The sequence below is a fragment of the Pygocentrus nattereri genome, chromosome 2 (genome assembly GCF_015220715.1).
Source record: "Pygocentrus nattereri isolate fPygNat1 chromosome 2, fPygNat1.pri, whole genome shotgun sequence".
Taxonomy (NCBI): Eukaryota; Metazoa; Chordata; class Actinopteri; order Characiformes; family Serrasalmidae; genus Pygocentrus; species Pygocentrus nattereri.
The window spans coordinates 46,309,843-46,335,279 of NC_051212.1; the positions used below are offsets into that span (position 1 = coordinate 46,309,843).

At 38.3% G+C, this 25,437-nt stretch overlaps 1 protein-coding gene across 1 annotated transcript; it reads left to right on the plus strand.

Moving 5' to 3' along the window:
• Positions 1-25,095, plus strand: mmp14b (matrix metallopeptidase 14b (membrane-inserted)). The gene is made up of 10 exons (XM_017717071.2): positions 1-520; positions 13,764-13,912; positions 15,334-15,456; positions 15,829-16,136; positions 17,187-17,348; positions 17,443-17,606; positions 17,695-17,833; positions 18,879-19,029; positions 19,112-19,227; positions 21,577-25,095. The coding sequence occupies exons 1-10, from the start codon at positions 422-424 to the stop codon at positions 22,053-22,055; spliced, it is 1,890 nt and encodes a 629-aa protein (XP_017572560.1). The 5' UTR covers positions 1-421; the 3' UTR covers positions 22,056-25,095.
• The last annotated feature ends 342 nt before the right edge of the window (positions 25,096-25,437 follow it).

Below are 25,437 nucleotides of genomic sequence, written 5' to 3' on the forward strand. Positions count from 1 at the left end.
GTCTGCCAGCTAGCACCCTTATGGAGCGACCACGTCAACAGCTGAGAGGAAAGTGCTGCAGAGAAGGAAAACCATGAGATCAGAGTGAAAGAGGACTGATATAGCACAAAGTACCAAAGATAACCCGGATAAAGAGGAAGACAGTATGACTTTTTACTCAGTCCTTTCTTTTTTCCCCCTCAGTGATGGAAAAATATGAGTTGGGTGAAGTTCATGCAGTGCAGCGAGAATCTGTGCAAGATTTGCCTGTTAGCAGATTCGCCCTTTCCTGTTGTTTGATGTAACCGTGTTTCTGAGAGGCGGCCGAAGCGATAATTATCAGTAAAAAAGGGTTTAGACTGTGCTTTTGGCGGGTGGTCATAGCTTAGCAGCTCGAAAAGAAAGTTTCTGGACACCCGGGTGAGAAGATTTGCTCCCAGTCATGGCGGTTTGGTCGGATGGACTCACAGAGCTGCTGCTCTTCCTCTCCTGTTGGCTGTGCGTTCATGGAGATGCGCCCAAACAAGACATCAAACCAGAGGTGAGCAGGCTCTGTCTGGCTTACTGTACTAGTACAGAGATACGAAGCTGAAGTTGTCTTCTGATTTCGCCAGTTGCTTGTTTGAATTTCCCCGTTCCACCTTAAATGCTGCAGAAATTCCATTCTGGCGCCTAAGCATGTCTCAGCATGCTGCACCGTTTAAGGTGAAACGGGAAAATTCGTGAGCGCTTTTGTAGAGGCGAATACAGATGTAAAAAGACATTAAATTTGTAGTCTCAGTACTTTGTAAACCTCTTTAAAGGGAAACTCCACCATGTTTTCTTCAAAATGTCATAATAATTCAGTTCTTAGGATGTAAACAGAGTCATTTTAAGCGGTTCACTGTAGAGAATCTTATACTCTATAGTCTTTATAGTGGTGGTGATGGGAACCAGGTGTCAGGATGTCTACAACACATTTTATTTACTATCCAAAACCACCACTGGACCTTGTGAGTTCTATATGTAATGTTAATGATGGTAAAATAGTCATAAAACTGAAAAAATCAGTTGGAGACCGTTTTACCTCACAGCACCTTGCATGTATCCCTCCGCCATGAATTGCTTAAAATAAATGGATTCAAATACATTTTAACCCAAAACTTTATCACAGAACTATAATAAAATAGTATTTGAGACATCAGGCAGCATATACCTTAGCGTTTCATGTAACAAATAACTTTCAGTGAGGGATCTTTCAGAGGCTTTAAACTCTTCAGACGTCTGGTTCCTATCACCTCCACAGTGAACGATTATCATGCTGCAAGTTTTTCGAGAACGAAGCATTGCACATCAAACCCATCTCACTGACTTTGTTTACATCTTATACATTTAATTGTATAGCATTTTGGAAAAGCTGGTGCAGTTCCTCTTTAAAGCAGCTGTGTGAAACGTCGTAAAAAGCCTTTTGTTGAACGCCTTTGTTTAAAGATTAAAGGGAAATTTGACCAGTTTTTCAGACATTTTGCCTAACTAAGTCTTTAAGATATACAAAGTCCTTCAGAGCGATTTAAAGTGAAATGCTCCATTCTAGACACATTTACAGATTGAGGATTGTTCACACTTGTGGTGATGGGAACCAGACATCTGAGGTCTTGGAAAGCTCCTTCACAGAGAGTAAATACAGATAATTCTTCTGAATATTTGTTTTACGTTGTTTTACAATAGGTTGCGGATAGGTCTAAATGTATTAAAATCTATTAAAACTTACTAAAATGTAACAGAGACACGTTGTGCAGTGTAAGGAAAAGTAGTTCCCAAAGGAAAATTTCCCCCAAATTTAGCACTGTTTATTACTATATTAATAATACAATATTGCACATAAAAAACTCAGATGACGTGTAGCTTCACTGATAATTTTGACGATAAATAAAATGGTTGCATTCGTGTGTGAGAAATTGCAACCCCTAGTTTCTTTCACTGCTGTAAAGACACCTGAGCTGATAGGTTTTTGTACAATTATTCAGTTTTGAAAAGTTACATTTGCTTTCAGCTTTAAAATGAGCTAATTTGATGATTAAAAATATCTAAATATATCGCTGTTGTCAGACCTCATATCTCCAAAATGGTAACAAAATGGGAACTTTACAGGTGAGGGGGAAAAACTTGCTTTACTTTTAATGTAAGTCAATGGAACCAGATGTTTTACAAAGTCATTTTGGGTTGTTTCTTTGGGTATATATATATGTATGTATGTGTGTGTGTGTGTGTGTGTGTATGTATATATATATATATATATATATATATATATATATATCTCAGAAAATAAAAAAATGTTGTTTAATAGCAAGAATATGCAAATACTGTGTCAGACGACATACAAACAGAAGGTGTTGAGCGCCTAGCTGCTTTGTACGTGACCCTGAAAGTCAACAACACCTTCACAACATGACTACTTAAGACATATGACATCTATATTAGCCAAAATTTTTTCAGTGTTTGGCAACACAGCTATCCTCCATCAGCCAGGAGACAGTTTGCCACAGTGGCACTGTGCGCTCTGATCTAGCTGCTTTCTGATCTCGTGACTGTGAAGTAATCCTTTTGTTGTAAAAAGTTCGAGTCATGTGAGAGGAGAGGGGTAGGAAGATGCTGAGTGTGCATGGATATGGCCAGCGAAAGGAGGAGATTTGCTGCAGGGAGGCAAGAGTGCCGTCCCACTCCCCGCCCTTAAGCTGAGGATCCTGACATCTGTTCTGAGTTATGATTATGGCCACAAACAAAGGAAAGACATCTTAGCTGAGTGGAAGGTTAGAGGTAGCCTATGTATTTTCTTTGCTTAGCACTGTATCTAAAGGATATCGTCCTTCCAAAGAGTCGTACACGTTTGACTTTGAACCTGAGCAGTGCCTATAATATGTCGCTGTTGTTGGAAGAAAACCTTGTATCTCCAGAATGATAACTTTACAGGAGAAGAAAAACACAGAGGTAACTTTTAATGTAAATCAATGGAACCAGACTTTTTTCCAAGTCATTTTGAGTCAGTTGATTTAGTCCATTCATCATGGAATTTACACACAAGTTAAAGGGTAACAAGTATTTTCAAATTATGTCAAAAACTGAAAAACGTAAAACTATTAAACTATCAAATTACAATTAAATGATTGTATCAGGGTTTTAAAATCCTTACCCAACACTCTTCAAGAAGGTTCATCAAGGGTTCTTTCGTAAAGGGAATAGCTCTATTTGGAACCATGAGTTCTGTATAGAACCATTTCATGCTTAAAGGGCTCTTTGCATGGTGAAAGGGCACTTTGGATTGATGGAGAATGTGTTGTAAAAGGTTCTATATAGAACTTTTTTTTTTTTTTGAAAATGATTCTATATAGCACCCAAAAGCGTTCTTCTATTGTGTTGATGTCAAGCAAGTAACAGTAGCAGAACACTTTTGGATGCTGTATAGAACCATATACAACACAATTAAAAGAACCGTTTCACAAAAAAACATTTAATCAGGCCAAGGGTTTTTTTGAAGGTTCATAGTTCCATATAGAACCATTTTCTTTACTTAAGAACCCTTAAAGAACCATCTTTTTAAGTTTGAATATTAATACATTGTGAGGCTTAAGTAGGGAAATTTAATGTAATCAAACAGACCTTATGAACTGCTTTTAAATGTATTTGACCTATCAGAAGCAACCAAACATCTGTAACATCACAACTGCAAATAACCGGGAAGCCAGTGCCCCGTGTTAAGAGTTCAGGCCTCAAGCCAGAAATATATACACTAGTCTTCATATAAAAAAAGACTAATACATCAGTAGAAAACATTCGCAATTTAAATCATAATCACAATATTGGACAGAAAAATCATAATTCGATATTACACCAAAATCATTCAGCCCTAACGTTAACTGCATTCTGCACAGACAGGTAACACGGTTAATGCTTATGCATTCGTTCATCCTTCTTGGACAAGCTGGTCCATTGTATTCTCTGTTGTAGAGTAGATCGTGTGTACTGGAGTTTCTTTGTTTAATATTCATTTCCACAGAATACACTGCCAAAAAAGACTAAAAATCTATGTAAAAGTCTTTCCTTCTGGTGTTCAAGGGTCAGAGACCACCCTTCATGTATTGCATTTCCAGTCAAAACAGTCATTAAGTAAGTGTGTTCACTCTTTGACTTTATCACACTGCTGTTCTTGTCAGGAGATTCACTTTCAGTTTTTCAGAGAAATCCGCAGGGATATTTTTCCACACCGGCAACGTTCACAATCTGATTAATCCCAAATGCTTCACTGTTGTTGAGGTCTGGACTCTGGACTGTGGCCAGTCTATTGTTCTGAGAGCACCAGCAACTTCTTTGTTTGATTTGACAGCTACACATCTTTCAGATTCATAGCGCTGAGTTGTCTTCTCACAGGAGAAGGATCGACAAAAACACCTGTGGATTATTTTAAATCTGAAGCAAGAGTGGAGCTTGATTTTCACAAAGACGATAACTTTAAGAACTGCTTATCTGTTGGTGACAGTTTTGGTGGTCTTCCAGGTTGTTAAGAGTCCCATTTTCTTTGAGCTCCAGTTTTGGAAATTCCTATTTGATTTGTTATTTTCGTTTGATTTTCTTATTCAGCTGGATTTTCTTGAATGCAGTCTCCTCTGAAATTTCTCCTAAAAATTAATAATGGCCGTTTTTGACTGGAAAAAAAATGACAAGGGTGTTCTATGACTTTCGCACAGTACTGTAAGATGTATAGTTGACTAGTTGGTGATTTTTTTGCCAATGCATTTTTTTCTATGATATACTTTTTTGAACTAAGCATAGATTAGAATGACTGTACAAAAGGAAATGGTTTAATAAAGGTGAAGCAAAAAAGACGAAAGAACTAATATCTGCACTTATGTACAGTGGGGTGCAAAAGTCTGAGTCCACATTGAAAATCATTGAGAATTTTTACATTTAAACTTAGAAATAAAGACAGAACGATTTTAAAATTTGAAAAACTAAACAAAGAAAAGCTATGACAAGTAAAATAAGGAAGAACTATTCAAGAATCTGCACTAGTTCTAGGACACTAAGCAAATTTAAGCACTATGTGACATTCACCATGTGACACTGACCATGTTAAGATTTATTTTTAGTCTTCTTTTTTCCATTGAGGCTTGATCTGCTCGTCCAAGGCATTTGCAAACTTATGTAGTCCATGCAGCTCGAATGCACGCTGTCGTTAAACCAAACAGATTAATCAAATACAGAGAACAAAAATTTTATTTTCACTAGTGGCCTCATCACTTTGGACCCCACCATATTAGCGCAGTACTCAATAAAACCAATTATCGGACCAGAACTATCACTAGTGCCGGAACTCCATCTGCGAACAGTATAAATCACAGTCATGGAGTCACAGTCCATTTTTAAGCTGCACTCATGACTGGGAAAATTTCAGCTGGCTGGTCACATCCTGTGGTAAAGGACAAGAGGAAGTGGCCAGGGTTTTTCCTCATGCATATGGACACCTATATCCTGGGAACAGATGTTTATACCACACCATGGCTAGCAGGGGGAAACGGGAGAGGATGGAGGGAGTAGATTTCAGAGAAAAGTGCCCCAAAGAAGGAGAAGAGAATGAAAGAAAACCATTGAACCAGGAAGAGGTGAAGAATAGAAGCCATTGTGTGTCTAAACTATGATGTCATTTAAGAAACAAAAGGGAGCAGACAAATGACGGAATCAGAGATCGCTTAAGGCCATAACTGTACATCATTAGCTGCTTTGGGCTTACTTCATCACTTAAGTCAGGGTTTAAACACCACTTTACATAGAGAATGACCTCTGATGAGGTCAGCTGAGACGCTGCAAAGCCCTTCAGAATAGTACAGCTGTGCTGTTTATCAAACACTGAGCAGAAAATGATATAGTATTACTTGCAGAAACATTTTCTTTTTTTTCCCTGAAAACAGAGAGCACCATAGTTATTGGTACCTTTTGAATTAAAGAGAACTTGGATTTCTTTAGGAAGTAGAACTTGCAATGTCTATAATGCAAAGCCATTTTGTTTCTGACTTAAAATGACCAGTGAACCTAAGAATTGAATATGTATAGTTGATAATAGTAAAATAGTGGGACATCTGGGGAAAAAAAAACGTCTCAAAACTATAGTGAAAAATGTCACAGACTTCAGGCAGTGTTTTAATGATTATTTCCTGTAGTACCTTTCTGTAAGGGAGCTTATACACTGTTCAAAATAAAGGTTCTGTGCAGGTACATTTTGTGTTCATCAAGGTACAAGCAATGCAAATGTTCGCACAGAGGTACACCAGCGGTTTTAAGGAATATGTGAGCCTTAAATAACTTTTCTCAGGTGAAAAGTACATATTTATACCTTTTCATAGCCTAATGTTTTAAAACAGAACAATAAAATGAAAAACCTGAGGTGTGTTGGAGGGTCTCAGTGACTATAAAGTTACGGGGCGGAATGCAGCTCTAATCCAATGGTTTTCAAGGCGTTTTGGTGGATCGTTGAGGTTAATGTCCTGGCTGTATTCTTGATAAAGTTAATGGGTTGGGTCTTGTGGTAAAATATGAATAAAATAATATATTCTTTGTATCCCCTAGGCCACTCTCGTGTCAGTCATCAGGACCCAAACCCTTTGCAAATTTCCTCTCCCGCCGTCCTCATGGGGCTCAGGCCCTGCCTTCCTGCCGACTTTCACGGTTTTCATCGGGGCTCAGAGGACAGTTCTTCCCTTTAACACATGTTAAAGCATTCTTAATATGTTCAGTAATTGAAAATGATTGGAAGCACCTTTTTGGCTATTTAAAAATCTTATCTTCCGAGGTCTAGCAGTGTCCCATCTCTTTTGCTGTTAACCCAGGTTTCTCTACCCAGGAAACTCTAGCAATATTTGTGCACATAACTTGGAGAAGGTTAGAATCCAGCTTAAGTTGCCCTGGCAATGTAGGTAAAAAGTGATCCATGGTCATGAGGCAGAAAATCCACAGTTAGAGCAAACTTAGCTGGCTAAGCAAGTAACCTGCTTTACAAGACAGGCCCCAGGGGTACCCACCGATTTTTCCAAATCCATGTCCGATTCAGTAATTTAAGACGTAAACAAAGTCATTGAGAGTGGTTAGATGTACAATGCTCTGTTTTAGGGTCAGATTTGTTTACAGTGGTGGGTGTAGGAGCCAGATATCTGTATTGTTTAATTCCTGTAAAAGCTTATTCACAGAAAGTTATTACATCAAGCAGTTATGAATATGTGCCTAAAACGTAGTCTACGATAGTTTGAGATGAGGTTTTGAGCTAAAATGTATTTTACTGTGGTGGAGAAGTACATACAGGGCATTGTAAGGCAAAATAATCCCCAAAGAATAACCTTTTTCCAGGTTTGCCACTATTGTATTATTATCAACGTTATAAATATGCAAGTATTCAAAATGCAAAGATGGAATTCCTCTTTAACAACAGCCAGCAAACCAGTTAGCAAACAGTTGATTTTGTAGCACATGTTTTGGCTATGTCTACTTTACTTGGTGTTCCCTAAGAGCACTCATTCCTTCATGGTTCACCCAGTACGTACCTTCAAAGTAAAGCTGATAGTCTGCAGTCTTACACCACCTACGCACTTCACTATATCTCTTGATTTTTAATCAAGTTCCTGCTCTTTGCTTATGGACTTACTTAAGTAACAGGACTGGGGTGGACAGGACATTTTAAACCCTGATAGTGTGGCTAGTGAAGCATTTTTCTTTTGGAGTGAATTTTTTGATATTTCTGTCCTGCAGTAGGATCCAACTGGGTAAAACATCAAGGGCACGGGTGGGCAGCTCCAGCCAGGAGTGCAACGCTTAAATTAACTGATGAATTGAATCAAGTTAATTTGAGCAGAGAAAATCACCTGATTCTGACTCTGATTGTCCATGGCCACCCCTTTGTTCAGGTTCCTATGCTTATTTCTTAAAGTAGCTCACAATAATTAGGTTCTCCAAAGCCTGTCCGTCCCTCTTTTCAAACCTCGTTTGCCTTCAGAGCCTTGAAAGTGTTTTTTTGGTATGAGTTTGGATAAAGGTGGTACGTTTGCAGCTTGGGAGTCTCAGTAACCCCAATATTTCAGGTACTAGAGATCCTTGGAGATTGCTTTAGCATGTTGATTATTCACACTACGAGTTGGTTCAAAATACATGTCTCCTTTTCCAAGTAGGTTGATCACTTCTCCAGGTGCCTTAAACGTCTTACTTATTTCCGTAGTAGGCACTGTATTTTGGCCTGTTGTACAGTGTGATTTCCCATCCGACAAAAAAAAAACATTGTTGTAATAGTACAATAGTACTAGTACTCTGACTGAGAAAAGGAGGACTTTTTTATCGTAGCCAACGATAAAAACAAGGTTAGGTGGGCCAGGTGCTAAAATAGCTAGACTTAGAGCTGCAAAAATAACAGCTGGAGATCTCATGCACATTGCCTAGAAATATGATTATATTATATGCTCAGCCATCTTCCTCAGAGACCTCAACCACAAATATTCATGGAAAATGAAGCATCATTAAAATCTTCTGAAGCGGGAGTTTAACCTCAAGTGTTTTTCAGAATATTTTCTTTTAAAGGCTTATGATTGAAGACAGATAGAAGTAGTTACCTATGTATGGATTGATTTCCAAAACAAACATAGATTAGACCCTCTACTGCACACATTATGATTAATTAAAAAAAATGATGTTGCTTCTAGGCAACAAAGATTTCTCATGACCGAAACTAGCTAACTAACACTAACTGTTAAAAATAATAACAATCTATTGTTGTTGTCTTTAAATATGTATAATGCTAGTGAAATAAAGTAAGGAAAACGAGTTTGTTGCCCAGAGGCAACATAATGCAATAGAGGGTTAAAAAAAGTTGAAACACTCGCCCAGCAAGAAGTTTTTGTACTTCTTCCAGACTATCTGAAGCATTCCAGGTGGATCCTCATGAAGGTGCTTAAGAGCATGCCAAGAGTGTGCAGACTTACTTTGAAGAGCCTAAAATTGAACTCGAGGAATAGGAAAAAAGGTCTTAAGTGTTTGTCCAGTTGTTGGGAGATGGTAAGTTTGATCCCCAGCAATCTCTCAGGAGTCCAAGACAGCATAATTAGCCTCACACTCTCTCTCTTTCTGGGTGAGAAGGATAGTCTTTCCCCTCTCCCATCACTTCATTATAATGCTAGCCAACAAAACAGCAATTGTTAGATGATGATTGTAGCAGTTAATTTTCTCCTCCAAGCATGTTGAGCTGTCCAGTAATATGGTGTGAGCAGCAGTCTGAAAAAGTGCTGTGGCACTTCACATAAATCTTAGGTAGCCTTCACCCACCCAGATAGGTAGTATTGCGTGATAGAAGAAGCCTAACTAGTGGGTCCGCGATTAAAATTGCAGGGGAATTTGAGGTTTCCCCATAATGTCACGTCTTATGAGGCCTTTTCTTATATGCAATATGGGAACCCTCGGGCCTTTCTAGGCCTAATGATTCCGTGACACAATTTTTAGTTATTTTTCTTTAATATAATCATCATTTTCATCAATTTCTTTAATACAATCATCGTATTTTTAAACTCCACAACCATAGTAGTAATTCTCTTATTACTTTCTTATGTTTTGGTAGGAACAGCGGCAGGATTGGCAGAACTCTTAACTGAATTAGCAACTCTAAAACTGCACAGGTTCCAAGTTAATGGCTGTCACAAGCTACAAATATAACTTGGAATGTTTTTACAAGCTTTAAATGTTTGGGTTTAATGTAGAACAGCCAAAAATGTTCATGTGAATTGCTGTTAGCTTAGCACTAACATAGTTCCATAGGGGTGCTAGTGGAAATGAGCATTATCACAAATGTGTTTTTTCTCATTTTTTTTCCCAAGGTTTTGACGTTTATGGCCCTAATTGAAGGCCTAGCTCTAAAAGTTAGTTTGTCACGGCTCATACATGGGTCTCCTAATAGTACAGATAACTTCTTATGCATAAGGAAGGACCTTTTCTATATTTGCTATTTATATTACAAATCAAATCCTCAATTCAATGTGGTTGAGGTGCTGTATCCACAAAAATAGGTGCAGGATCCAATCTGGGAGGTGCAAGATCCAGATTTGGCTTGTTTGGGTGTGACTGACGCACCTTTTTTTTCTAGTCATTACAAGTCTGTAATACTGTCTTCAGGAAATCCCCTGGAAAGCATGAAAGCAGTACTAAAATCTATATTTACTTATTCATTTTTGTTATACATTGCACTGTTTTGTTGGCTGATATCTAGGTCTGTTTCTGATGTGGTGCTGATGAGGTTAGTTGGCTGTTGGGGTTCATTATGGTAACTTGAGTATCTGGAGTGCATTTTTTTATGAGGCTGCCTTGGATATGATCACCTCTCGCTCGAATCTTGTTTTATTCCATTGGCTCAGAGAAAATGGAACATGTGAGTCATTTTTTCCCCGCAATTTGGTTGTCTTTCTTTCACCCTCTTGGATATTAACTAACACACACACACACAACAGTTTTGCAACAGTTTTACCTCTCTTAGTGGAGCAGTAATGAAAAAGATGCTTGAATATAATGAGAGTTTAGTTTGCAAAACTGTAATTAGGTCATGTGGCTATTATGAAAAACGTGGGATTCGTTTGGAGATGCAAGGCAAAGTAGAAGAGGACTGCAAGCTACTGTGCCCTTCCCAGTCTTTAAAGAATTGTTCCATTGCACAAGAAGTTGAGGTTTAGCCTCTCAGTACCCATAAGTGCCCAGCTTGTAAATCTGCACTGCAAAGGACGACAAACTAGAATTGAGCAACGTTGAAACCACCGACGTTAATCTAAAGGTGAACTCATCAGATTTTTCTAACCGTCTGCAGAATCAAATGGTCAAAATGCAAAACAGTCATTCAGAGCGGTTTGATGTGAAATGCTCCATTCCAGAGAAATTTACCAAGTCACAGTCGTTCACAGTGGTGGTGATGGGAACCACATGTCTGAAACGCTTAATGGCCTCCAAAAGCTCCCTCACAGAAGGCTACAGTTCCTGATGCTTGAGGCGTTGTTTTATGACATTTTTGAGTAAAAGGTTTGGTCTTTTTAGATGCTCAAGGTGGAAAAGTACAGGCAGGGTGTCATAAAGCAAAATGGTACCAAAAGAAAAAAGTCACCACTATTGTATCAATGTCAACTTTACATATAATAGAAAACACATGAAGGTTTACAGTTGTTTTTGTATAGGAAACTAAACAAACACAACACAAAAACTAAAGCTGTTTTTTAGACATTGTGGCCCATGGTTCCAATCACCACCACCATAAAGAAATCTTTGTAGAAAGTTTCTACAAAGATAAATTTCTCATAAAAAATGAATGACTTTATATTTGAATTGTACAGAAATGTAATAATTCAGTGTCCCTTTATGTAGAGCAGATAGCCTTAGAAGAATTTAAGAAAAATTTTCCTCAACCCTGTTTACCCCTTATATGACTGTAGTTTACTGGATTATTATTTAGGTAGGCCTATACTGAACTGAGGAACTGCTAATATTGTCAGTGAGGTGAAAAGTAATTGAATGCGTTTCTTTTTGAAGGCTTATTGTTTCACCTTTTAGATTCACAGATATCACCAACTTGCTTCATGTGAGCCTGAACTGTGTTTCAAATCTTTAGGTAGAGAATTTTAGTTTAGTCTTGTTTTTAGCTACAGGCATTGTAAACGTATGTAAACTACTAATAAAATCTTGTCAAGTTCAACATAGCTTCAAATAACAAGCCTTTCATTATAGAAAACCTTCAGTCTGAAGGACAGAACTGAGGGGCTAACGTTACACTCAGAAAATGCAGAGACAAAACCTGAAATGGTTAGTGTGTCTGTAGTTTGTGTAGCAAGTATGCTAGCTAGCTAGCATAAAAGCTATCCTAGCTAAAGTTTTATTAAGCTTAAATTTGTAATTTACTAAAACTTTAGCCTCAAAAGCTTCAGTTAAATTAGCTATTGCGCTATTTAGCATGCTTGCTGTCCAAGCTACATGCTAGCATGACTGTTATACTGGACAAATGTCTTTAAATTGACTAAAGATAAGACTTCCTAATTTATCATTTTCACACCACGCTGAAGTTTTATGTCTGTAGTACAAGTCGAGTTGTGAGTCCATTTGTCCACCTCAGACCCTGTTTGTGACAGAGAGGAGAAAATCTGAAGCATTTTCAAAGCTTGAGTTGACTTGGTCATACACTTTTATATGTGATGGAGAAGGGGCAAGAATATAGGTTTAAAAGGATTTGAATGGGGTGATGGATGACACCGGAATATGTCAAAAACGACAACAAGGGTGGGTTTTTAGCCTTAGTAGAGTGCTATAGGCATCTGGAAGAGTTCCTCACCAAAGAAAGCATCCAGCTAGCAGCTGAGCAGTGATTAAAAACAGAAGAGAAAGCAAGCTAGCACAAACTGTGACAATCAACAGGCTGAATACACAACACTGGAAAAAAACTGCCTAGCACAATGCTGATGCCAAAAACACCATTAAAAAAAGCTGCACATTTTCCAAGTAGGGCCATCTCAGAGCAGCTGTGGAAAACACTGGAGTCAGCACGGGTCAAAACACTTTTAATACCTCATTCTAGGTGAATTGAGGCTGATGGTTTAAGAACTTTTAAGTGGAGACTATTCCAGCATGTGACAGTAGAAAACATCACAAAGTTATGCCTTCAAGAAGTTTTCAGATTGGAGATTTATTGTTCAAAGAAAATGGCCCAAAGTTGTTTTCACCATTCATACAGAGTGTTTCTCTGTTACTCTCAACAAGAGTCCAGTATACCATGTAAGAATTTTATGCTGAACTATATAAAATTTTGAGAGACAATCAAATGTTTATAATAGTTGATTAGTTTATAATGGGCAATTACAACTGCACAGTTTAATGAAGTCATGGAAAAACTATAATTTGCGGGGAGGGCCAGGCCCAAAATCCCTTCTCCTTCCAATCTAACGCCACCTAAATTCCCATCTCTGTCTTCTGTTTCCTGTCTGCTTCTCTGTTTCCGAACTCCATCACTATTTCTACTGTATGCTTTGAGCATCCTGACCAATTCTCATACATCCCAGATGAGGTGTCCTTGAGCAAGACACCTAACCCCCAACTGCTCCCCAAGTATTGGGCTAATTGGGCTGCCCACCGCTCCGGGCTTATTTCTAAACTTATTTCTAAACTTATTTCTCACTGCCCCCTAGTGTGCGTGTGTGTGTGTATGTGTGTGTGTGTGCTCACTAGAATGTATGTGGTGTTTCACTTAACAGATGGGTTAAATGCGGAGGTGAAATTTCCCAGTTGTGGGACTAATAAGGGTCACTTAATCTTAATAATATGACATTAAAAGTACACACTGGCCAAAATGAAGAATTGCTACATCACAACATGCCTACTCACTTCTTACAGTGATGCCAAAGCAGCCTTGAGATTCATTCCCTAGTTTAAAGACCTGTACACTCCCTTCTAATGATGTATCGTGAAGGTATGGATATTTTAGGGTGGGCTGATTGATTTGATTGAAATAGGTGGAGATTCACTATGTCACTAATGCTGTCTAGCGAGTACCACTGATGTATTCATCATGTATTCTTGATCAGTAGCGAGCAGTCAGGATTTGTTGAGCATCAGTGCATGCTGGGTTTTGTAGGGCGAGAACACTGATGGACGAAAACATGAAAGCGTAGTCAAGGTGGTTATAATATAATACTAGACATATAGCAATTTCAGTGGCATAGAAAAATGGTTAACCGCCATTTGCTGTTCTGTTTGTGCTTTAGGTCTGGCTACAGCAGTATGGTTACCTGCCTCCAGGAGATCTCCGGATGCAAGCAGCCCGCTCCCCTCAATCCATTTCCTCTGCAATCTCTGCCATGCAGAGATTGTATGGCCTAACCGTCACCGGAAACCTGGACCCTGCCACCCTGACGTGAGTAAATAGGATGCATAGCATACTTTTATTGCCTTCGTGAAATAGAAGTCTACTTATATAGTTTTATTCACAGCCTTACAAAACAATAGTCCAATTACCTTATTGAATGATTCTTTTGGCTCTGTTATTAGAAGGAGAGGAGAGGAATATAAACCATTATATAAGCACCCCTCTCTTCTCCAGAAGTGTATGTAGATATGCATGGATATATATGTATCTCTAGAATCACTGAAAAAGTCTAGAGTGATTACTGTTGTTTTGGTTTAGTATTTAAATGCAGTCTTACAATAATGTAATTGAGTACATGGTCAGCCACAGAGTTAATTACATTGGCTGCACAATTTATCGTAGGAGTTTCTGCAATTTAGGGCTCAGATGACAGAACGGATGAATTGAATGTGCTCAGGGCTAGAGTAATGTAATTAGATTGTGTCTGATAATAGAGTAGTGGTGTGCTGTTCTATGCAGGGAGCAAAAAATTACTTACCCACCATGCTATACAGCCACTTAAAAATGAATTAGGTAGATCTTTTTGATGTTTTTTCACAGCAAAATCAAGTTCCTGGCTTGCTGCACATACAGTCAGAAGCATCTGCTCTAATCATAATTTGTCATTTCTCATATGGTCTTTGCAATATCCCCTGATTCACCCCTAATATATATATATTAGATTTACATTCCGTATTGTAATAAAAATGTATTTCTTTCTGTGACTTTTCTGCAAATTTAAACCATAGTGGTTATAGTGGTTAACCATAAACAAAGTGGTATCGATATGTTTACCCACACTTTTGACAGAATTTGTTGTTTCAACAAGCTACGAAAATAAACGTAACTTTCCGGCATGCTTTTGTTTTAATTCAATAAATTACTGTGATTTTTTTCCCTTTTCTGTCTTATATTGATAAAGCCTTCTATATTCCTTCTAGTACATGGTAGGGAAATTTAGGTATGCAAATGAATGGCACCTTTTGGAAGGGCATTTTTATGTATATACAAAAAAAATTTATAAGTTGTAAAAATAAACTTATTCAGTATAACAATACTAAAGATATTATTTGACTTCTGATCAACCTTTTAGAGTGGGATCAGTTAAGTCTACCATTTGTATTGTACTTAAAAGGTCATAGATGACTTTGCTTTTGACATCTGGACTTACTGTGAATGATTATATGGTCTTGGAACAGAGAATTGGGCGAGGTAAACTAGATTTTTTTTTTTTAGCAATAGTTGGAGACCATTTTCTGAATTATTGAATGTGTTTTGAAATGTAAGGGTTTTTACCTTAACTCTCCTTTTTCATGTACATTACATTATTTTTTATTTCTGTATGTTATTGCTTTTAAATTGTTTTACATGTGTGCAATAATTAAAAAATAACAAAAGGCTGAGGTAATATGTTGAATTTTGTTTGGCAGGGCAATGAAGAGGCCTCGCTGCGGCGTTCCAGATAAGTTTGGAGCAGAGCTAAAGAGCAACTTGAGGAAGAAACGATATGCTATCCAGGGACTAAAGTGGGAGAAGAAGGAGATCACGTACAGGTAGGATGCAAATGGTTCTGCAAATGTGCCCAAAGTTTTGCAGAAAAGAGTTGAATTGAAGTCATTTGAACTATTGCTGTTAAACAGTGGTTTGGTGAACTGAAAACCCCCGATTTGGAACCAAGTATAGAAAATGCTTCCCTCACTTATGGAAAAGTAATTTTTGGCGTACAGTACGACCCATTCCATTCCACTTTAGGTTTGGTCTGGCCAGAATTTCTGTGCTAGTTGTCTGTAATGTAAATCACTTTCCGCTCTCCTTACTTCTTTTTTTTCCCCTCTCCCCTGCCATCACTGTATCGTCCTTTTTCCTATGGCCTACTTTTCCGTGATTGCCTCTCCAGTTGACCCATTCTTCTTGTCTTTGTTCAGTATACAGAACTACACCCCTAAAGTTGGGGAGTACGAAACCCACGACGCCATCCGAAGAGCCTTCAAAGTGTGGGAGGGTGTCACGCCTTTGCGATTCACAGAGATCCCTTACAGTCACATAAAGGACAAGACCTCTGACTTTGCAGACATCATGCTCTTCTTTGCTGAAGGTTTCCATGGCGATTCCAGTCCATTTGATGGTGAGGGAGGGTTCTTGGCACATGCCTACTTCCCTGGCAATGGCATAGGAGGAGACACGCACTTTGATGCTGCAGAGCCATGGACGATTGGCAACCGAGATCTGCAGGGTAAGAAGGGCTAAAAGTTGACTGAGATGTTGTGGTTCTCTTGGAATTCCTTTTGTTGGAGCCTGCTTGTGTGTGCATTTCTTAAAGAAAACGATGGCATGTCTCAGCAGGGCCCTTTTTCATGTGCTTGGGTGCAGTCTTTTGGCTTTAAAATAGCCTTAATGTTAAATTCTTTTGTTGGGTGCTTTTTAAAATTTTTACCCTATTTTGGTGTCACAAGCTGGTAATTATATTTCCAGTCTAAGCTTACCACTCAGCAGGGCTGTAGAGAATAGCTGTCAGTCACATAATTAACTTGTGTAGAAGGCATCGATTCCTCCCTTCATCCCCATGGAAGGCTTTAGCGTGTAGCTCTTCCCTTGCTAGTACCTCTTCCAGTGCAGTCTTCATGTTTGCAACTGGTAGCTATTGAAGCTGTTGGAACGCCATCATCATTGACATCTTACTACGACAGTGCGACTTAACTCCATCTTGTTAAGGAGGGCTGTTCGAGTCCATAAATAGAGTTGACTCCAGTTCAAATGATGGGAATCAGTAGAGATGATTCCACACAATAATTTCTTGATTCTAAAAATCAGAGCATATGGAAAAGTCTGGCAAAATTAAAAACTTCAGATTTAAGAATTTATGCTTTAATGGTGTATAGTATTCATAACAAGGGGTCTTGACATTAACTCTGTGTGCTTCACTGGTACCTCAGTTATTGCTCAGGGATATTCACTCATTTGGATATTTGAAAATTTGCACTACAACACAAACTGTGTTTCTGAGATGTGGAGTAAGGTTTATGAACTGATGTATATACATATGTAATTGTGATTACTTGAACTGTATGAAGCAAAAAATGCAACCAACATGTAAGACTGAACATTAGATGTATGGAAAAACATCTTTGCAGATTTCTTAAAAAATGTGAAGGGGAACATTACAGTCTTTGTCAGGCCTTGAGACGTTACATTTTGGACAGTATAAATGTTCAGTGTTATTGCTCAGAGTGGTGCTTTACAGGGTCCTGCTTGCTAACGAGTGCTAATGCTTTCTGTCTTTCAGGTAATGATATCTTCCTGGTGGCTGTGCATGAGCTGGGCCATGCCCTGGGCATGGAGCATTCAAATGACCCCTCTGCCATCATGGCCCCATTCTACCAATGGATGGATACTGAGAACTTTGAGCTTCCAGAGGACGATCGCCGTGGAATTCAGCAGCTCTACGGTAAAGCAAAACAGTAGATTTCCTGTGTAGTATTTAAGTCATGCGTCAGAACAGAGTAAGCATTAAGCGTTTGCTTTGCCTCTGTTTCCTTTAGGCCCCAACCCTGGTGACCGGTCGCGACGGCCATTCAGCCCTCGCACCCCTTTCCATACCCCCCGTCCCACACACTCTCCACGCAAACCAAGCTTTACACCCGATATCTGTGAAGGCCACTTTGACACCATTGCCATTCTCAGAGGAGAAATGTTTATTTTCAAGGTATTTAAGTATGATTTTTCAGTTATATACAGCAAATAACTTTGAGTGTGACTGTTCATCTGTATATCTGTAAATTTCTTTGTCATAGGATAAATGGTTCTGGCGTATTCGCAATCAACGGGTTATGGAAAATTACCCCATGCCAATTGGACATTTCTGGAGAGGTCTACCCTCATCGATTAACGCTGCCTATGAAAGAGAGGATGGAAAATTTGTCTTCTTCAAAGGTAAAGTCATAAGTTTATCTAAGAATTGGATGCAAAGTCAACAGTCTAAATAGCCAAAGGACAATTCCATTTCAAAAACATTTCTGCATAAATCAGTCATTGAGATGAAAATAGTCCCTCAGAGTGGGTGGAAGTGAAATGGTACATTGCAGAGAAACTTAGACTGTTTTTCACAGTACTGGTGAAGGGAACTAGGGTCACCATGTATAAAACACAAATTATACAGATTTTATTTACCATCCAAAATGACCAGTGGACCTATGCATGTCAGTTGAGTTTTTGTTTGTAATGTACAATGGGGTCAAAAAGCCACTATTCAAATTTAAGCACATTTGTGGCATTTACCATGTTAAGGCCTTTATACAAAAATGTCAGATCCTTATTCCAGATCCTTCCGTTGAAGCTTGTGTACTGACGACTCTCAGGAAGGATTTGATCACCTGAATAGATGCTTTTACACAAATTAGTGGAGTTCATGCCAGCTCAAAAATCTAAAAATGTATGTAAATATTTCAATAGTTCTGCTTTCATTCAAATTATGATGCTGGTAATATAATATGTAATGAAAACAAGTATTTATTAGAAAAGAATGCACAATAGAAGCATTTTCATCACTGGACCCAACTTGAGATAATGATAGAATAGTGGAAAATCTGAAAAAAAAAAGCCTTAGATTACCCTGCGTATACCTTTCCACCATGAATACATTTAAAAAATCATTTTGGGGTAAAACCTTTTCTCTGAAACTCATAAAACAATGTCCCAGACATCAGTGTACTCATTACCATTTTATCCAACATCTTTTTTCCAGGTAGCTTTTAGTGGCATTAAACACAGATGTCTGGTTCCCATCACCACTGTCAACAATTCAGTTTCTCAGCAATGGCTCATTTCACATTAGACCATACTAAATACGTTTATTTACATCTTAACTATTTTAATGATGCATAAATTTAGGATAATCACTGGAAATCCCCTTCTAGTATTTTTATAAATGTTTGTTTTTTAACATATAGCAGTAACAGGATATAATTGTGTTTCTCAGGGGACAGGCACTGGGTGTTCAGTGAATCAAACTTGGACTCAGGCTACCCAAAAACACTGAGGGAAATGGGCAGCGGCCTTCCTAAGGACAGAATAGATGCTGCCCTTTTTTACACTCCTACAGGCAACACATTCTACTTCAGAGGGAACAAGTAGGTGTCTTGTGTTGTGTGTCAAGATAAGTATGACATGGTTTAGAACAAAGCATGTTTATATGATCTGTTCTTTCCTCAGATACTATCGCTACAATGAAGACTCACGGTCAGTGGACCAAGACTACCCCAAACCTATCAGCAAGTGGCAGGGCATCCCTGATAACATCAAAGCTGCTTTCATGAGCCGAGACCAAAGTAGGAATCTCACGTTTTTTTAAACCACTAGTTCACTCAAAAAAAATCTAATGCACCTAGGTTTCCCTTTACCCCTACCTTAGTCGATCAGTCAAGACTGGAGCTTGGGGACTAATATAGCTAAAAAGTAATGGAAGTGTATGGTATCTAAATCTTTTTGGGTGAAAGAGACTTCTGTTGTGTTAAACTTCCAGGGCAAAGCTATAGAAGCGAACATCTCTTAGCCAATAAACTATGTTTAGGGTAAGGGGAAAATTGTCTAAATTTGTTTTTTTTTTTTTTTTTTTAACTTTTGAGTAATTATTTTAGTTAAATCGGTTTTGGCATTTAAAAAAAGGCAATTATTCTTGTATGATAAAATACTGATGGCAAAGAAAATCACCACAGAAAGCGGAACTACACCTATGGAAATGATCTCATTGTTAAATTACTTGGTCTGATTTGATATTCATTATTTCATTTATGGGTAAAATGCAGAAACCAGATTTCATAGAGTAACACACCAAAACCGGAATGGTTTGGCAAAAAAAATCAAATGTACACAAATTTCCACATAGCCCAGAAGAAGCTGTTCAGCCAGTATGTTGCAAAGTGACAGAAACCCAGACGCTAGCGGATGAGAGGTTAAACGATTTAATCATCAACCTAGCAGCCAAGGCAACAAAAAGGGGCAAAACGCAAAGGAGTAGTCCAAGTTCAGGCCAAATGTCCAATAACCAATCCAATAAACCAGCAAAAGTACTAAAAAGGGAAAGGCAAAAGACGTAGTCAAAACACAAATCCGAAAGGTCAAAATCACGGTCAAACATAAGATAACAGGGCAAGTACGCTCAGTAAGTTCCGGAGAAAACAATACCTCGCACTGACTGATTGTCAAGCCCAGGCTTTTGTACTCTGTGCTATAATGAGACACAGGTGACATCAGTTAAAAGTCTGGGGAATGTGAGCGCTGATAGGAGCGCGAGCCTGAGTTCAGACTCACAGGATCTCCCAGCACAATCTGGGAGTTGGAGTTCAATCGATGAGGCCGATGCGTGACACAGTATGTGTTATGCTTCTTTAGTTTGTTGTTGGCCTACAATGCTAATATTGCTAACAAACATTAGAAGCCAATAGTCACCTAAATCTTTTCTATAAATACATCCCCAAAATTTCTCTTGATCCACTTAAACTGCACTTGGTTGTGCAGACTTGCTGATGTGGTTTAGGACACATTATGACACAGTTTGAGCTGTAAAAATGAACAAAGCTTCAACATGTAGATGAGTGCTGCCATTGTAGTCCATGACTTCTGAGCAGAACTTTACTGGCCTTTGTGTGCAAGTCACACTGGTATATGAACACTACAGATTATGTACAGATTTTATGTACATTCATTTAAAAAGATTATGAAGAAGTACGTTAATTAACAGACACAAAAAAAATCTGTCTTAGGTGACTGCTAAATTCTAAGGTTTGTTAGTAACGTTAGCCTCTTAGCTCCAGCATTAAACTAAAGTAGCAAAATGTGGGCTTGAAACAAGTCTTGGTTGATCGACTTTATCCGAGGAATGTAGAAAATTGTGTACAATTGATTTTTCTTACTCAGCTAACTTTAAGCATAGTTCGATCAACCCTGGTGGCAGTGGCAACAGCATTGCTTATAAATGCTTTACCTTCTACATATTTAGTTAGTATGGTTCCTTTTTCTTTCTTTTTTTCCGACTTCTCATGTGTCATGCAACTTGCTTTTGATTTCATATAATTGTCATGCACACATGAGAATTAAACATGGGAACTAAACACATCCTGAGTATCTAAAAGTCTGCACAAGATTAATCCCGGACTAAACACCTAAACAGGTAACAGAGAAAGTTGTTCAATGCTGTTGTGAAATGGGTTAACTGTGACTGTTAGATTAGATAGACCCCATATTGATGACTTGTTACCCAACTACAAGCCGAAACATTTTTCCCTCACTCAAGCATCTTAGACAACATCATGGTGCAATAATAACCCAAAGTTATGAACATCCACAAGTTGTTTAAGGGGCCCACTGGTAGCAGCTACTTATTTTGCTTATTAGTTAGAGCCGGCTCTACCGATTTTGGTACAGAAGTCAGTTAATGATAATACTTACTCATATAAATGAATATAGTAAAAATAAAAAGCAACAAACTATTTGAGTGTCTTTAAATAGTGCTTTACTTACTGATAAAGTATGGTTGTTTTAATAACATAATAAGTCTTAATAATATAAATATTATGGCCAACAAACATATCAGTTGGTTAATGTAAAAGTGATAGTGATGTCAAACTACCTGTGCAAATACAGAGTCCTAACAGCATCTCTGACTTTTACAATCCCAGGTTACACGTACTTCTACAAAAGCAATAAATATTGGAAGTTTAACAACCACCTGTTGCGAGTGGATCCTGGTTACCCCAAGTCCGCCCTCAGGGACTGGATAGGCTGCCCAGATGAGGACCCCAAGACTGGCGGTGGTGGAAGAGGAGGTGGTGGTGGAGGTGGCAACGATGGCAATGACGGCAACGATGGTAATGATGGCAGTGATCGCAATGATGGCAACAATGGAAATGATGGTGATGATGGCAGGGACCGTGAAGAAGAGAAGCATGAAGAAGAGGACAAAGTGGAAGAGACGGAGGTGATCATCGTCAAGATGGACAACCCTGCTGGTGGTGGAAGCAGTGTGGCAGCAGTGGTGGTGCCACTTGTGCTGCTGGTGTGCGTTATTTGCACGCTAGGGGCCTTGCTCTTCTTCCGCATGTACGGCACTCCACGCCGTCTGCTATACTGGCAGCGTTCTCTACTGTACAAGGTTTAGAGAGAAAGAAAGGTGTGAAGAGAAGGGGACCAAAGAGGACGGCACAGGAGAGGAGGACGAAGAAGCGTTAGAAAAGCAGCATAGCAGAAATTCAGAACAACAAAGTTGAAGCCCTGGCTCTGAGGTTTGTAAAACAATTCTGGCAGTTTTCCCAACTGAAATCAAAGAACTCTGAATACAAGAACTGACAATCAATGACATAAAGAATCCGATTCACGAATGGACTCTTTTGTAGTAAAAAAAAATCTGTTTGGAATATATGCTATTTTGGATCTAGAAGATGTTTTTCAGGAAAAAGGATTTTAAATTACTGATTGTGGTGTTTGAAAATACAGTAAAAGGTTTGCTCTGTTTTGGGTTAAGAATTTTATACATCAGAACATGTCTTTATAAACAATGCACCTATATACCTTATGCAATGACACGTTTATCCTCAAAACACACAAATGATGTCTGTGTATATGTTGTTCAAATTAAAGGTGCCAAAAAGGGTTATTTGTGTAATGTCATAGAAGAACCTTTAAATGGAAGAATTTTCAGGGAAACGTTTGGAAATGAAATGTGTGAGTGTAAAGAACCTCCACATAAGGCAAAGAAATTGAAAACGCATGGGTCCTATCATCAGGAGGCTGAGAGTTCGATTCCCGCTAATGCGTAATTAGCCTCTTAGAATGAGGGTGGGATGGTCTCTCCTCCCATCAGTGCTACCCAGCGTGGTCTATTGTCAGTACACTGCCAATCTAAGTGCACTGAGCAGTTCAAATAGACGCTTCAGGTGTCTTGAAGAAAGCACATGCTAGCCTTCACCCTCTCAGCCTGGAAGTGTCATGTGCTTGGCTTGGAATTGACCACAACATAAGTGATAAGGTCCTTCACACTCATAAATCTCTATTTCAAACAATGGATTCAAAAGGGATTCTTCAATGGCATCGCTTAAAGAACTCTTAGGGGCACCTTTTTTAACTGGACAATATTAAGTGTTATAATGCAAAACACCAAGATGGTTGTCCAACCTAAGTGGCTAATGCAGAATGAGCTTTAAACATCACAAGACGCAGCTTTGTCTTGCAGTTAAGTATATTTACTGCATTTGGCAGATGCTCTAATCCACAGTGACATACAATTTGATAGTTTTTTTACACAGGTAGGCGAAGATAGTGTTAGGAGTCATGTCCAAGGACTCTTATTGGTATAGTGTAGCATCCTTCCCCAGATGGAGAATTGAACTTCAGTGTTCCAAACACTGTAGTAAGTAGGCCTCTCATGATCATAACATTTTAGCTGATGGCTAATTGGAATATAAACATCTTAACATGGATAATTTGACTGATTACCTGTCGGTTTTTAGTATCTCACAACCAGATAGGGTGGCAATCCAATAGCCTAGTGATAGGAGAGGGGAGCAAGTAGTCGGAAGGTTGTTGATTCAGATCCAAAGGACTGACTGGGTATTCCCTTGGGCAAAGCACTTAACCCCACCACTGCACCATATGGCATCACTGCTGCTCCCAGACTGGCCAGAGTTAGGCAGCAAAATGACAAATTTCCCTTGTAGGATAAATGAAGAACACCATGCTATCTGGGTGTTTTGGCACTAATTAGAACTCTAGTTTTTTGGCTTTCTTTATTTACATGTATTTGCCTCGACGTAGTGAATGAAAATGCACCCAGTTCACATTCTGTTTACTATGGTGTAAACATGGGAAAGCTAATAACTGTGGAAAATACTTGCAAACAAGCAATTATGTAAGACAATGTAAGTGTGAGAGGCCTACTGTTGAGCACCTGAGTTGTATCAAATACAAGGAATTGTCATAGTTTTAAAAATATTGTTGACATATGCACCAGAAATCATATATGTCTAGTTTTACCTTTTGGTTTAAACACAGTTCACAGACAGATTGTAACTTACCTAGCTTTATTTCTGTTTTCTGACCACTGTATCGTAATATGTGGCTATCATTTTCTATATGTAATGATTGATCTAACAACATCTAAAATTGTTTTCTGAGTCTTTATTATGCATATTGTAATTGTAATGTTTTCAGTTTTGTGCTAGATACAGTCCCAGTGGTATGAAGCAAAATGACGAATCCCGGTATTTTTATTACTTTTTTTATTTCAGCCAAACCTTTTAAGAAGAGACATGATATTCCTTTCCTTTGCTCCCACACAATCCTTCTTTCTCCTCTCCTTTGGATCCACTTGTACTCCTTCTAGTCTAGCCAGTGACGCCAGCTCATCGCTGTTTGTTTGCCTTTTTTTTTTTTTTTTTTGAAAAATGTCCTTACCTAGCTGTGGTTGTCTGTAAATTGTAGTCGATGTTCAGATGCTTATTGTTTGTAAGGGGACCTTCCGAAATCACCTCATGTCCAGCTGCCTATTTAGACCACTCAGCAAAGTTAGCATCCACACACCCCCCCACCCCCCCATCCTAAATAACCCAGTGGTTTAGTTCCCCTGCCCCATTTTAAAATCTGTGCATCAACACTTCACCCACTATACTAGGACCTTCAGACACCTGCGTTAGAAAGTTTGTGTTTGTTTGTTTGTCTGTGCCTTTTAGCAATATCCCTTAATATTGTACTGTACCTTAGATTGTTATTATTGATAATGATGATGTCATTATTATTATTATGACTGTTACTATTATCGTTATTGTTGTTCTCCATGACAAGAATGTGTTTTGTTATTAACATTGTCATTACAATGTCCTGCTGGACAGGCAACAAATAAATGTAATGAAATGGCTTTAATTTGGGGAAAGTGAAAGGGTGGGTTTATACTTTTGAACTTAGGAAAATGAAATAAATTCAGGATGTGAAAAAAAAAATCTGTGCTTGTGTTTACAGTTTTAACTCTTTACTTGTGGTGCTTTGACTTTTGGGATTCTGGTTAATTAAATCAAACAATGATAATGATAATGATGATTTTAATGATAATAATGATCATTATCTAATATGAACCAATAACATTGTACCTGTCCGTTGTGCTGTTTTTTTATCATTTTTTAAAATAAATAATGTTTTTTTATACATTTTATTTGCTCCGACATGTTCTTTATTAGGCTGTTTTTGGTAAATTTGGGAGATGTTGGAAACCATGTACCTGAAATTGCTTTTGTTTGTTCTTAAGGGGGGGAAGAGGGCGGTCTAGCAGTACACATGTAGGAACTGTAGTGTAACTCTTCCTTCTTTTTTTTTTTCACTTTTATTCTTTATTATGGCAATTAAAAACGCATAACAAAACACTGTCTGAGCACAGAAATCATTATAAGCAACACAAATGTATTTTATATAATTGTTATATAATTATATATTTATATAATTATATAATTTTCATTCTTAAATAAGGTGTGATGACTACCCTTAAAGGGGAATTC

Coding starts and splice junctions, on each gene's coding strand:
- mmp14b (XM_017717071.2), top strand. CDS start 422: ATGGCGGTTTGGTCGGATGGACTCACAGAGCTGCTGCTCTTCCTCTCC. Junction 15,457..15,828: donor AAGAAGGAGATCACGTACAG/GTAGGATGCAAA, acceptor GTCTTTGTTCAG/TATACAGAACTACACCCCTA. Junction 17,349..17,442: donor TGGAATTCAGCAGCTCTACG/GTAAAGCAAAAC, acceptor TGTTTCCTTTAG/GCCCCAACCCTGGTGACCGG.